The following is a 14,753-nucleotide window of genomic DNA, read 5'->3' on the forward strand; positions in this document are numbered from 1 at the left end:
CACAGGCAGACATATTGTAATATATATCTCTTTGGAAAAAAAACTATTTTAATGGATGGATGGATACTTTATTATTCATGGGGAAAATTCTCTTTCAATTTCTATTATTTTGTGATTTTAATAGCAGGAATTCAAGAGAATAGATGCAGTCTGTATCAGATAATGTGCTAAATAAACAGAAAGGTGAGTAAAGGTTGTGAAGTAAAAAGATGCCAGATATTAGGACTATTCAGAGCAGTAAGTACAAAAAAGTGTTACTCATTGAGGAAATATATGGCACAAAGCTGGGCAAGAAAACGTAAAACTAGAACGATGAAAAAGGAATAAAAAAAGTTTTTAACACACACAAAAGATAGGCAGGGGGGGGGGGCAGTGTTTCTTTTTCTTTCTTTCTTAAATCCAAACAATATCTGGTCCTTTGATCATCATCTTTATTGTCCTAGCCTCGGGTTGTGTTTACTCCTCCCCACTTTGCGTGAGGCTGCCAGCTGGGCCGGTCCCTGAACGCACCTCCCTCTTCCTGAGTGGCTTTTCTACTTTTTGTCGCACAGCGAGCGGGAGCCGAGAGTCCGAGCAGACCGGGTCCAGTCCTCCGGTCCTGAACCTCAACTTTCTGATAGCAGGAGCCTCAGTGAGGATTTATTACAAGTGTGAGGACCGGACTCTGACTCCGACTCTGACCCTGCGAGTGGACGTGGACCAGAGAGTGGGACAAACTCTTCCCACGGACTAATCTCCCCAAGAGGGCGGGGGGTTGGGTGTTTTTACTTGAAGGGGTACCACTCATTCTCACACACACACACACACACACACACACACGCACACACACACACACACACACACACACACACACCTACCACTCCCCAGCAGCATCCTGCACAGGTCGTGGAGTCATTCCCACTTGCAACAAGACGTTGAGCCATGCCGAGCAAGAGCCAGCATCCGCGCCCGCGGCTGTGCACGCTGGAGAAGGGGGACAACGGCTACGGCTTCCACCTCCACGGGGAGAAGGGCAAGACGGGCCAGTTCATCCGGTTGGTGGAGCCCGACAGCCCGGCTGAGACGTCCGGGCTCCACGCCGGGGACCGCCTGGTGTTCGTGAACGGGGAGGACGTGGAGAACGAGAGCCACCAGCAGGTCGTGTCCCGGATACGAGCCACCGTGGGCCGGCTGGTGCTCGTGGTGGTGGACCCGGACACCGAGCAGCTGCTGAAGAAACACAACATGAAGTGTCTGAAGGAGCACGTCAGCGACGGCATCCCGTTACCTTTTGACGAGGAGGAGGGGGGGGAGGTCATGGTGGAGGAGGAGGTGGTGGTGGAGCAGCAGCAGGAGCACCGGGACGCGGACGGGACGGTAAACGGAGATGAGCGGCACGACAAAGAGGGTGAAGAGGAAGAGGAGGAGACACCCAGAGAGTCCACGCCGGTCCCGAAGAGGAACGGCGGGGAAATCCACGTGCACGTCGAGAAAAAGCTGAGCATCAACTCTGAGAAGGTGAGTCAAAGTTTAAAAAACAAGCTTCTGCACTGTTGCTGTGCTACACTTTAACATATATGGAAAAAAGACTTTCATTAAAAGCCCCTGAACGCATCACCGAGGGAGTGAATAGGTGCTCTGTGTCTAGAACACGGTTAACAGCTGCACCCACATGCTGTGGGCAGCGTCAGCTGGCTGGACTGTGACTGTGGGTGAGAGGACCAACAACAACCTGGTGCCCCCCCCACCACACACACACCCCTTCTGCCAGTCTGTTGCTCAACTTTCTCCTCTCAAATAATGTTACTGTGACATGTTTTTTTTCTGCAGCCACTTGAACAACATGTAAACACAGAGTGATCTGTCTACGCCACAAAGTTAAAAGCATTACGTCATCATCGATGATGTCACCATAACACAGATCTGGCAGAGCCCTGCAACACACTACAGGATACAGCCTTTTAACTTTTTTAAAATCTTTTACTTTGATCTTTGAAAAACATTGTGAGCTCATTCTCACTCTGCGGTGGCTACTTGTGTGTGTGTGTGTGTGTGTGTGTGTGTTTGGCTGTGAGTGGTTCATTAAAAAGCACTGGAGGAGAAGAGGTCCCCCTCTAGTCTGAAACATCTGTGGCCCTCGCTGCTGCATCCCGGATGTTTACCCCGGAGGCTGTTTCTGTCCGTGTCCAGCTCTCCTCTCCTTGTGCAGCTCCACTCCACAGCATGACCTGTGTGGTTATAATGTAGTAATGACCTTGTTGGGCTTTTCTCTGGTGAATTCATAACCAGGATGTTCATTGTACGTCTCAAGATGACGGATGAAGGTCAGGGAGGTCAACAAGGTGGTGACCCTTTGAGTCTGAGAGAGTTCCAGAAGTGATATCTGTCGTGAGATTAATCTAGTTATCGTATTTTGGTTATTTAATATGATGATACGACTTGAGTATTGGTATCAATTGCTATTAATGGATTAGTTTTACATCTCAAATAACCATCTGCATCTTTCTCCAAATGTCTACCGTATCTTTTAGTTGGGACGTAAACCAAAAAGTTATTATCACCAAAGATAAGTTATAACTTGTTTTGATTAATAGTGGAAAAATATCAGATGTCCTTAAAATATATCAGTATCTTCAACTATCTAGATGTTAGAAGCTTTAATAATATTTATTTTTGGGGGTTTGGGGGTACTTTAAAAAGGTATTTAAAAAGCATAAACAACATCTCTGTCTGCTTGGTCATAATATTCAATGAAGATATTTATTTTCAAATGTTTTAACCTCAGTTTTGCTAACAAGGAAAACTGCTGCTGCTCAAAGTGCTCATCCTGTTTCCTGCTCGGAAACTCTCCTCAAGCGCAGCCTGAAAAAACTATTTGTCACTATCCAAGTTGTTCTCATCGGTGACCACTCACTGCTTCCTTACATCGTATACAGTATATTTATCTATCGGTTTTTTTATTTTGAGTCCTGCTGAGCCCGGCAAAACTGAGATTTCATAGGCTGCAGACGTTACCTGGGGACGGAGGACACGGTGGAATGCGCTGTGTCTCCATGTTACAGTCTGGGGGGGGGGGGGGGGGGGTGTTTTTGCAGTGGCTCCACTGTTTCTGGAATTTTCTCCCAACATCCTGCCCGGCATTCCTGTGCCCGAGCCCAATGGCCTCGGCCAATGACACACACACACACACACACACACATATATACACACACATATACACACACACACACACACACACACAGTTACACTGACGTCCACCCACGGCCCGTCCGGCCATGACGTTTGAAGCGCGGCAAAAAGAGGATTCGAAGAGCGACGCCTTCTTTCGGGGACTGAGAACCCCCCCCCCCACCCTGTGCACGGTTGCCACGGTTACGCTGATGTTCTGTGTGCGTGTGCAACGCATGTGTAATGTATGCAGGTGTGAGGATGGAGGTAGGCGAAAGTGAGACAGCGCAGGGGAGGTGTGAATGACAGCCAGGAGTGGCGCGAGGGTCAAAACATGAAGTAAACAACAGCCGCTGTCATCATCGCGGAAAAAACCCCGCGGACACACAGAAAAACACATCGCTGGTCCAAAGGTCGTTGTTTTGTTTACCAGGTCGTAAAACCTTTACTCTATTGCTATTGTTGAAGTAACAGCGGCCGCTCTCAGCTCGCCATGCGGAGAGCCGTCAGCCTATCCACAGAAATCCTTCCGGAACAAGTTTACATTAGGTGGCTGCGATGACGTCCGTCTTTATTACCTCCTTGTGAAAATGATTACAGTGAGTTCCATGCAGTGCATTAAACTGTGGCATGTATCTTAATGAATACACCATGGGAAGCATGTCCTCCACTGAGGGGATCTCCTGATGGCCACGAAGTCTGACCATTACTACGTGCACCGGCCTTGTTGTTGTTACATCGACTATGAATCTTAAAATCACTTATTGTGTCCTACCAACAGTCCCAAAATCCAAAGCTGTCCACTTAACGAAGACATAACAGAGGAAAATCACAAATATACACTACCGTTCAAAAGTTTGGGGTCACCCGGACAATTTCGTGTCTTCCATGAAAACTCACTTTTATTTATCAAATGAATTGAACATTTCATAGAACATATAGTCAAGACATTGACAAGGTTAGAAATAATGATTAATATTTGAAGTATTAATTTTGTTCTACAAACTTCAAGCTCAAAGGAAGGCCAGTTGTAAAGCTTATATCACCAGCATAACTGTTTTCAGCTGTGCTAACATAATTGCACGGGTTTTCTAATCAGACATTAGTCTTCTAAGGCGATTAGCAAACACAATGTACCATTAGAACACTGGAGTGATAGTTGATGGAAATGGGCCTCTATACACCTCTGGAGATATTTCATTTGAAACCAGACACTTCCACCTAGAATATTAATTTACCACATTAACAATGTATAGAGTGTATTTTTGATTAATTTAATGTTATCTTTATTGAAAAAACAGTGATTTTCTTTGAAAAATAAAGACATTTCTAAGTGACCCCAAACTTTTGAACGGTGGTGTACATATTTCAATACACTATAAAATGGGCGATTCATCTGTAAAGAACCATTTTGCAGTCAAACCCATGAAAAGGTATTTTCTCAGGAGCTTCTTGGTGTTGCGGCTCTTTGCTGTTTCCTCAGTGATTCATTCAGATTCAAGAGAGAGTGTGAAGGTGAGAAGTGTTTTTGGGAGTCTTCCCGGCTTCTTACATAACTCTCGTCTTTCAGCTCTAATGACAGGAGAGGAAGCGCGCTGGTGTCAGATGAACATCAGAGGAGTGTGTGTGGCATTACTGCGTCTGCACGCTCGGCGTAGAGGACTCTGCCTCGAGGCCCGAAGACAAGGAGGCATCTGTGTGTCCTTGTGCTGGTTGTCACTTCCCTCCTCGAATCTGAGCCTCTAATCTGCACGTTCATATGAAACCTGATTAAAGAGCTTGACGCCTTCCACTGCTTTCACCACACACGTGTGTACGTGGTCCTTTAACTCCTATCACTGAGCACCCACATGTCCCTTCAGGGGCACCGACATGTCCCTGAACAAACCAGGCTGAATCGCTTGTGTGGGAGGATTCAGTCTATATCTGTGATGCATTCAGGGCCATGTACCGACCGTGTTTTTTTTAACCGGCTTTTCTTCACCCGGCAGCAATTATTCAGCTTTGGCTTTTATCTCTCGTCTCCGTAACCTCACGTCCTCGTGACCTTTCTGTCTGTGTTCCGTCGTATCGACTTCAGCGAGACGGACTCGCAGGGTTTTCAGACTTCACCGTCCACATCCATCTGATCGGGAACCGCCCGAGGATACGACTTTTTGTTATTAGAATACACGTCGGCTCTCGGTGATCATTTGTTTGTCTCTCAGCGGAGGCACAAACGGCCACACCCAGAGTGGCTGTGTGAGGCGGGGCGGTCAGCGCTGTGCTTCCTGCTGCTGTCTGTGGGACCCTCGGCCTGCAGCACAGACCCGGGACGTTTCCTGTCATTGTTGGTGGGGGAAGATGCCCCCCCCCCTGGTCTTTATCTTCTCAGGGCTCAACACTAACCTTTAAAAGTGTCTGCTTGGAATCAGCTTTCGGTTGCCGAAGTCCCCCCAAAAAATGTGATTGGAATCTTTATACACCGTATATTTTGAGTGATTATTGTTCAGGCAGCTATACGTCGGATAATTGATGATTGAACATGTGAAATGTATACGTTTATTAATTTAGAGGGGCATATCTTTGCAGTTAGCGGTCCTTATTTTTGGTACGTTAAAGAGCGGGTCGCCACAGATAGCAACCAAAGGCCAAAAATGACGACTTCCTCTCACCCCGAGGCCATCACCTCCTGCTCGTAGCAGGACAGGTGAAACTACAACTCCAAGGTTCCAGCTCCCACCGTCTCTCTCTCCGAGTGTGTGTGTGGGTGTGTGTGTGTGTGTGTGTGTGTGTGTGTGTGTGTGTGTGTGTGTGTGAGCAGAGGTATCAGCTAAATGCCTGCAACGGAAACAGGACGCATGATGAATGAAATGCAGCAGTGGTTGAATAGCGCGTCGCTCCAGCAGCAGACACGGCATCATGAAAGTAAACAGTGTCTCCCGCTGTGTTTGTTGGTTTGCTTATCATTGAAGCCATTGTGACACAGCCAGGTATTGTTCAGGCTGTGTTTGGGGAAAGGAGTGCGCGTCATCGCGTTTGTCCGCTCAGATATACTCCATGATTCACTCTGACTTGCTGCATGCGACCATGTGTTGCGCTTTTGTCTCTATGTTGTGTGTTTGTTTTCACCTTGTGTGTGTGTGTGTGTGTGTGTGTGTGTGCGTTCCGCTGGGCTGTGAGTTTCAGGGGAAACGGAGAGTGTCCGGAGCTTCGTTGTGTTCCCCGATGTGTTTACCCTCTCAACAGGGTTATGTCACACGTATGCGCGCGGTGACGATGAAGACCGCGAGACAAAAGAAGCAGACGCCAGGACTGCAGCATTAACCCAATGGCTAATTTGAATTTACAGGATATCGTAATAAAAAAATGCAAATACTGTAACAAAATATGTTATAAATATCCCTCATGCCTAATGAGTAATACTAAATAAATGAAATATCACAGAAAGACTTAATTACCTTCGCATTGAAAATGCCGGAAGGTTATGTTTTGATCGCCGTGTATTTATTTATTTATTTGTATGTGTGTTATTCACAAAACTCAAAAAGAATTGAACCGAATCGCATGAAATTTGGTGGGATGCTTGTTTATTATCCGGGGACCAGTTGATTAGATTTTGGGATCGATCGGGTCAAAGGTCAAGGTCAAAGGTCATGAACAGGTCAAATCTTCTTGAATCACATGGAATTTGGTGGGATGATTGGTTATTATCCGGGGACCATTTGATTAGATTTTGGGATCAATCGGGTCAAAGGTCAAGGTCATGGAAAGGTCAAAATCTTTTTTTACCATAGCACGATACATTTTTGTCCAATTGGCATGCAACTAATGCCAAAATGTTCATAATTCAATGCCCAATCTTGTGATATGCGAAGGTATGCGCTCTACCGAGTGCCCGTTCTAGTTGATAATGTTTATCTATCAATAGCAACTCAATATTGATTAAATATAGCACTATAACCAACACCAATCTCTCATATTTAATACTGTTGATAGCTGTGTGTGTTTTAGGGATCACCAGACATTTGTGTGTGTATTATGGGATGGATGACACACTACTTGTCACAAAATGTCGCCCCGAGAGAACGAAAGTCTCCGCGCTGTTTCTGCAACTCGCTCGAGCGCATGTCAACATGTGTCTGATGAAGAAGTAGAAAGCAAAGCGTCCTCAGCGTGTCGATCTGGTCTGAGCTGTTTGGAACTCTTTGAGGCAGCGGAGCGCCGACAGGAAACGAGCAACAAAGGTCTGCAGACGGACTTCCACCGGAGACGCTGACATTTCACGGTCGGCGTCTTAAACCCTCGTGTTCATCGGCACCTCTGTTCAGATGTCAAACACCGCAAGAGGACACAACCGTCACGTCTCGAAGGTCCCAAGAGGACGTCAGAGTGCTCTTTTGATCGGCACGTTATCGATGATCTGAAACTCCTCGGTGACGTCAGTCCGCACACTGTGCCGCCCTGCAGCCGAGGCCCCCTGTGGCTCAGGTCAGGGGTGGAACCTGCACTCTGGGAGGTGGGGGGGACCTCCACAATGCCACATTCCAGTTCCCACTCCATTCTGCTGAAGGTTCACCACCCCGGCCGGACAATGGGCCGGAGGGGGGGGGGGGGGGAATGGTTGGCCGCTCGCCCTGAAATAGAATCCCCCCCCCCCCACACGCCATCCACCGCCGTCCACCGACGACCTTTCCACTGTACACAATGCCATAAAAACCAAGACAGAGCAAATGAATGTACATTGTGGGTGTGCATATTTACTTAAACTAAATGCTCCCAAACTTAGGAAAGGTAGGAATGCTAACAGTCAGTCTGTGGCTACTGATGTAGCTTACCACCACCGGGATGACTGTGTGTGTGACTACTGGACTCTGTGCATGCCTTGAATGATTATTATTATTATTATAACACGTTAAAGTACGATCCCCGTACCTGGAAAACAGACCTACGTGTCTGCTTGACATCGAAAAGGGTTTCTTTTTTATTTCACTGGTGACGGCCGGAGCCGCCAACTCCGAGCTTCACGTCCATATTTACTAATATTTGCTTGCCATATTTGCTTTTGATGAGGCGCCACAGAGCTGCGGTCATGTTTTCAGTATTGTTCTTACTTCTTTTCACTTTTGCTACTCGTTGTTTTTCCTCTTTTACGAGCACGGGGAAGAATAACGACTGCATTCACCAGTCACACAAGGAGAATCCATCACACCAGAGAAAAGAGATTAGATAAACATGTTTTCCACTAATAGCAGCTTCAATAATGCAGCACAGCCACGAGGCACCTTTTGATTAAAGAGGGCGGCTGTTTTCTTGAGAGGTAACGCTCAATCACGAGTCCCAGCTAACGCCTTCACCATCACATCGGTCTGGGATTGTGGAGACACATTTAGGCAAATGTTGAAATGAATGAATGAAGTCAAAACACAAAGAAGAAGAGAAATGTTTTGTTTTTTCCTCGGGGCTCATTCTTGAATTATGAGTGTAACATCTACGATCAGACACACATTTACCCCCCGACTGTAAAGCTCACTGACCTCTGTTGCTCACCGTTTGCTCGCATGCCACAGGAGAAAATCATAAGGCTGAGTGTGACCACATCATGTCGTCAGATATCTCAACATCTACATTTTCTGTCTTGCTTTCCCCTCTTTCTCTAAACGCCTTTCAGAAACAGAAACGTGTGTCGGAGGCTGTTGAGCCGACGCCGCATTGAGGTCTGCGAGGGTGGAGGGTGGAGGGTCGGGGACAGGAAGACTGGGAGAGGAGATAAAGCTTGTTGACTGTGATAGGAAAAAAATGTCACTAAGCGTCGGGCTGATGAGGTACAATAGTGATTTTTTTTTAAACGTGATACATGCCGGCTGCAGAGGGGACGCGCTGAAGATGAAGGCCCTGCGTGCTCTTCAAGGATGTCAAAGCGAGGCCTCTCCAATCGGTCTTATCGGTGCAGGTACCCCTGCTGTGATGACTGACGTTACTTTTCCATTTCCTTCCCCCTAAAGAGTCGACTGTAACGGGAACCCCGAGCAGAACCTTTCTTTGGTGTCTTTTGTCGAGCCAGTTCGTCCCTTCCACTAATGGAAGGGGGGACAGTAGGGTGCTTTGTTCCCCCCTCCGCCAGCTGGTTCAACGGTCCAGCTTGAAATCCAACACCCCCGTCCTCGACCCGGAGAGTGGTGCGCTCCGCACACTCGGGAGCTACAAACTTCTGGTGGATTACAGGGAACCAGGTTCACATCCAAAAGTCCTTTATCGGCGTCAAAAAACGTCACGTGACAATCACAAAGGAGGCCAAATGTCCACCGAGGAGCCGCGGCGTGTCACTTGGGCGGTTATTCTTTACGCTGATCAAAGAAGTCGTGGGGGTGCTGCCCTCGTTTTATAAGAGCGACATGGGGGGGGAGGAAAAAGCAGGCAGCAATGAGGCTGCTTGAGAGGACACACGCACAGAGCAGCTGAGGGTGACAGCTTTCAGTCGAGGATCTGCAGGAGTCCTGAGTTCAGCAGAGTGAGCTGACACAAAATGACAGGAAAGGTTCATCATTCAGACGTTGTCCCCCTCTTCTTTTCCCCACCCTGGGTATGTGAGACAAAAAGAGGAGCGGGGTCGGAGAACCAGAGCTGTGCAGGAAGTCGACAGTCACAGACGTCCTTCGTGTGTTTTTCTTTCCTACAGTAGTTACACATCAGTCCGCTGGCGAAGCACGGGGAAAATATGAAGCAACTGGCATGCTGGGTGACAGTGCTGCAACCTCACACACACACGCTCACACACACACACACTCCATGCCAGAGACGCAGCCTCAGTGCTCCTCTGTTGAACAGAATCAGCAGGAGAGGCTGACAGATGCAAATCTGCGATGATGGATGTTGTGGAGGCGGCTTTTTATAACTTCCCTGAGAGGCTTCAGAAGATGCAAATCAGCCAATCAGGCTTGTCAGGCGCTCACTCACCTGCGGGTTCCTCGAAGGCAGGAACGAGGACGGCGGGCTGCCTTTGTGCATCTGAAGCTGACGCGTGATGTGTTTGTTTAACGCTCCGGCGGCGCCGCTCGATGGACGCCATCGTTCCGCCGCTTTGATCCAGACGGAAGGTTATTGGAGGGATTGCGATGCAATTTGGTTCAAATCTTCATGATCCACTGAAGACGCCACCATGAGGTTCACATCAGCGCGAAGACATTTCTAGGCATGAAGTACAAAGTAGTCTCATCCCTTGTTACTTGACGTGTCAGCTTTGTCTTTCATGTCAACATGAACAATATCTTGCATGATACAAAAGATTATTTTTGATTGACGATTGCAAAATTCCTAAAACATCTGTCATCTGTGATTAATAAAAAAAGCTCTAATTTTCTTATTTTAAATATCCGCTGTTGCATTCCAGGGGGAGCAAAGACCTTCGCCTCGGCTTCTCAGCTTTTAATTATTAATCATCGCAGCTTCTTGAAGAAAACCAGAAACAAGTCTAAAACAGGTTTTCATCAACCTCTGTTCTGAGAGCTCTCCAACACTCTCAGATGCAGGGAGACAGCCGTGAAGTGCGTTGTGAGAATATTAACACGGGCCCTTGTTTTGTTTCGGAGTGATTGGTATTCAAGGCGACTGCTTACAGCCTCCCAAAGTCTGAGTGCAGAAAGTTCAGTCGCACGCCAGCCGCCCGGAGGAGGTGGATCTCAAATATCGGCAGCAGACATTACAGCGAAAACAAAAGATGTGACACAATTCTACTTTCTCGATGACAGGAGCAGGCTTCTCTTTATTTTGGGCTGTGGAGTGTTCCTTAACTCTGATTGCACCCAGGCCAGCGTTTATAGTTGCCTCTATATGTTTTCATCTGGATGCTAAGCAACGTAGTATAAAAACTCAGCGGACGACCCGGTCAGGACAAATAGTTCACAGAAATGATATATGCGTGTGTTTGATGGCCGGGGATCGTATTACAATACATCACCCGAGAAAACAATGGTGTCACGATACAAAGTATACAAGCGACACGATACATCACAACCTGCGTCAGCCGTCGACGTCGCTGAGATAAACACGGTTTTGGCAAAAAGGAGAAATCGCTTGATTTATTTATCGCAAACTTGAGTTTATGGTCTCGAGCGCTAGTTTCACGTCACATTTGGAGTAAAACAGACCACGATAAGGCCGGGTTCACTCCAGGGCGACCACGTGATGGACAGGTTGCTCTCATGTGGGAGTCAGCCCTGTCTCTTTCACAGGGTGTTATCAGCTCGTGGAAGTTAATTGCAACATGATGTTCTTGTGTAAATGCCTGATTCAGCGTTTCGTTGTACTCCACCCATCAGGGGTCACTTCTGGTCGCAGGAAAACATGATGGCAACAGTCAAAAATGCAGTAGGGGCGAGATCCCCCTAGCGACGCTGGCACTCACTGGCACCTCACTGGCACCTCACTGGCAACTCACTGGCACCTCACTGGCACCTCACTGGCAACTCACTGGCACCTCAGTGGCAAGTCTGTGGCAAGTGCCACAGACTTGCATAGATAATGTATTTGTATTTTTTTAGACTTACTTAAAATATGCAATACGATATTGCTGTACAATACTGCTGTACTATATTGAATATTGTTTTGCTACTACTACGTTTCACTTCGTAATATATAACACTTATATACCATGATATGTATAATGTGGTCCGCCTTTCTTTAATAATAAAAAATATATAATTATTTTTTTTACCATGTCATACTGTTATACCTCCATGAAATTCTCCTTTGAGGAGATGCCACTGTTAGTCTAAAGTTTAAGCACTGGCACTCAGTGGCACTTGCCATCAGTTGCCAGCAGTTGCCAGCAGTTGCCAGCAGATGCCACTACTAGTCAAAAAGTGCCACTACTAGTTAAAAAGTGCCACTACTAGTCAAAAAGTGCCACTACTAGTCAAAAAGTGCCAGCAGACGGAGGGTCGGCCGCAGTGACGAGTCTGCGACGATTTAGTGACAAGCTTCACTGAAGTGCCCGGACAGCGGAAGAAATCACTTTCATGATCACAGAATGGAGGAGCTGCGGTTTAGCTAGATAGATAGATAGCTAAAATAGCTAGATACACAGATGGATGTGTGTGTATATATATATAAAAAAGACACTAATTAATATATATATATATATATTAATTAGTGTCTTTTTGAACTTACTGACAATATGCAATAAGATAGTGCTGTACATTACTGCTGTACTATATTTAATATTGTTTTGCTACTACTACGTTTCACTTCGTAACCTATTACACTTATATACCATGATATTGTAATGTCTCGGACGTTATGGCACTGATGACACGGAGACGGGACGACGTTATTAATCCTCCCTTTATTAGGCATCCACCAACACAGACAGCGTGCTCGCATCCACCAACACAGACAGCGTGCTCCTCTCAGTTTAGCAGCTCGAATGTCAACAACAACGGTTCCCGTCAACCACCCTTAACTTCCGTTTTCCGACAGGTTAACCCGCCTCCCTCTACTCCGCCAATCACAGGCACGCTCTCTCGACCAGCATGCACGGTGCCACACTGTGATTGACAGCCACTTCACAGGGTCGCTACAAAATGTATAATGTACCCGCCTTTCTATAATAATAATTTAAAAAAAATAATATATATATATATATAATTTCTTGTTTTACCATGTCATACTGTAATACCGCCATGAAATTCTACTTTGAGGAGATGCCACTGTTAATCTAAAGTGTAAGCACTGGCACTCAGTGACACTTGCCGGCAGTTGCCAGCAGTTGCCAGCAGTTGCCAGCAGATGCCACTACTAGTCAAAAAGTGCCACTACTAGTCAAAAAGTGCCACTACTAGTCAAAAAGTGCCACTACTAGTCAAAAAGTGCCAGCAGACGGAGGGTCGGCCAGGCGCGTCTGCGGCATGTCTGCGCAGTGACGAGTCTGCGACGATTTAGTGACAAGCTCCACTGAAGTGCCCGGACAGCGGAAGAAATTACTTTCATGATCACAAAATGGAGGAGCTGCGGTTTAGCTAGATAGATACACAGATGGATATATATATATACATATATGTATATATATATATATATATATAGAGATAATTTGTGTCTTTTTGTAGACTTACTTACAATATGCAATAAGATAGTTCTGTACATTACTGCTATACTATATTTAATATTGGTTTGCTTCTATATATTTGTAAGGTGCTGTGATGCTTGAGTTAGGTTTATAAATGCAATTAATGTGATGGTTATTAATTAAATACTAGGCCAACATTAAATTACACATCAAAGCACATATATTTGCTGAATCAATAAAGCTACAGTTGTCATGGGTGTGAACAGAATATGAAAAGAACGAGACGCAGAGAAAGTCCGGAAACAGTATTCACGGAACGTATTAGTAAATATGAAACACATTTAATAAAACAAAACACAACATGTAAAACAATAAACTCTCATTACGCAACTAATCACAGTGCTTGAATGACCCATCCACCTTGTAACCCTTGTCCATGAATTCCTCAGAAAACCTATTATAATCACTTTGATATTCAAAGTTGAAATCCAAGAGTCTTTCAGCTCCGTCGTCTTCTTCTTCTCCCGCATGTGCTTTTCCGATGGCCAGCTGTTCTGATCGGCCCATTAGCGTCAGTGCGGGTAATGTCACCTTCCCCTTCAAAGGCCATGTCTGGCACCACTTGGCTGCCAACAGAGCATGCTCAATTTTTTTGAATTTTCCAGAATTCTGCATGAGAAGAATATGAACATTACAAAAACACACACCATTTATTTCAAGTACATTTCGTTCTTAAGTCACTTTGACGATACAATATGAAACAATAGCTAAATGTAATTAATTAAGAAAGAAAAGCGATACATTTGAATTCTAAATCAGCACAGTAATACTGTAGGAGCTATTTATTTTGTGTTAGTATTTAGTTATTCTATTTGTAAGTATTCTTGTTTAATTATTCTAGATGTTTGCCTATTCAGAATATACATATATTTGTTAAATTAAGCCATTTGTCGTTGTTGTCTATGTATACTTAGTCTTTGGTTTGTTCCTTTGTTTATGAATTGGGTAATGCTACTGATTTATCGAACAAATGGCCACTACAAATACTATTTCAAAATGTCTATAGTGATCTGCACTTAATGCTTGTGTACTGTGGCTGGAGTTCCTTGAGCACCATGTATGTTGTTTCAAAACCACAAATGGATGGATGGAGTAGGTGGTAGAAGCAGGATTTCACTGCAGTTTAAATAATATGGTGGTACTCCAATTTGGAGTCCACCAGCAAAGTATGTACAATGTTCCTAGAGTTCTTATATAAAGGAGGAGACTTTATCCTTTTGTTTAACTGTGTAATTATTTGTTCAGACATGATATATCAGACTTTTAACAATTACCTGTTGGTCTGTCGGCTCAGGTGCAGGGCTGTCGTTTTCCTTTTCTCTTCCACTTGGAATTAACAGAGAGTAAATTGTGACATTACTTTCACGATTGACTTTTCTTAAAATGTCACACTTTACAGAGAGTGCTGGATTATTATGGCAAGCTGATTATAGGCATACAGTTAGCTGTAGAAACACAATTCTTCAAATACATATGAGAAATTGCATTTCCCTTCATCACTAAA

General features: G+C 45.4%; 1 protein-coding gene and 1 long non-coding RNA gene across 3 annotated transcripts in view; one reads left to right on the plus strand and one right to left on the minus strand.

Annotated features, from left to right (window-relative positions):
• The first annotated feature begins 14 nt into the window (after nucleotides 1–14).
• The window catches only part of LOC130188232 (Na(+)/H(+) exchange regulatory cofactor NHE-RF1-like), a 34,971-nt gene continuing 20,232 nt past the window's right edge, over nucleotides 15–14,753 (plus strand). Inside the window, exon 1 of one of the 2 annotated variants that reach the window (XM_056406469.1) lies at nucleotides 15–1,497. In XM_056406469.1, coding sequence (XP_056262444.1) covers nucleotides 922–1,497 — 576 coding nt within the window. In that variant the 5' untranslated portion in view covers nucleotides 15–921. The remainder of the gene's footprint in view (nucleotides 1,498–14,753) is intronic. The other variant, XM_056406468.1, reaches the window with a different exon arrangement.
• Nucleotides 13,509–14,729, minus strand: LOC130188235 (uncharacterized). The gene is made up of 2 exons (XR_008830589.1): nucleotides 14,524–14,729; nucleotides 13,509–13,858 (listed from the first exon to the last, which is right to left on the minus strand). It is a non-coding gene; the product is annotated as an uncharacterized LOC130188235 (long non-coding RNA).

The sequence above is a fragment of the Pseudoliparis swirei genome, chromosome 23 (assembly GCF_029220125.1).
Source record: "Pseudoliparis swirei isolate HS2019 ecotype Mariana Trench chromosome 23, NWPU_hadal_v1, whole genome shotgun sequence".
Taxonomy (NCBI): domain Eukaryota; kingdom Metazoa; phylum Chordata; class Actinopteri; order Perciformes; family Liparidae; genus Pseudoliparis; species Pseudoliparis swirei.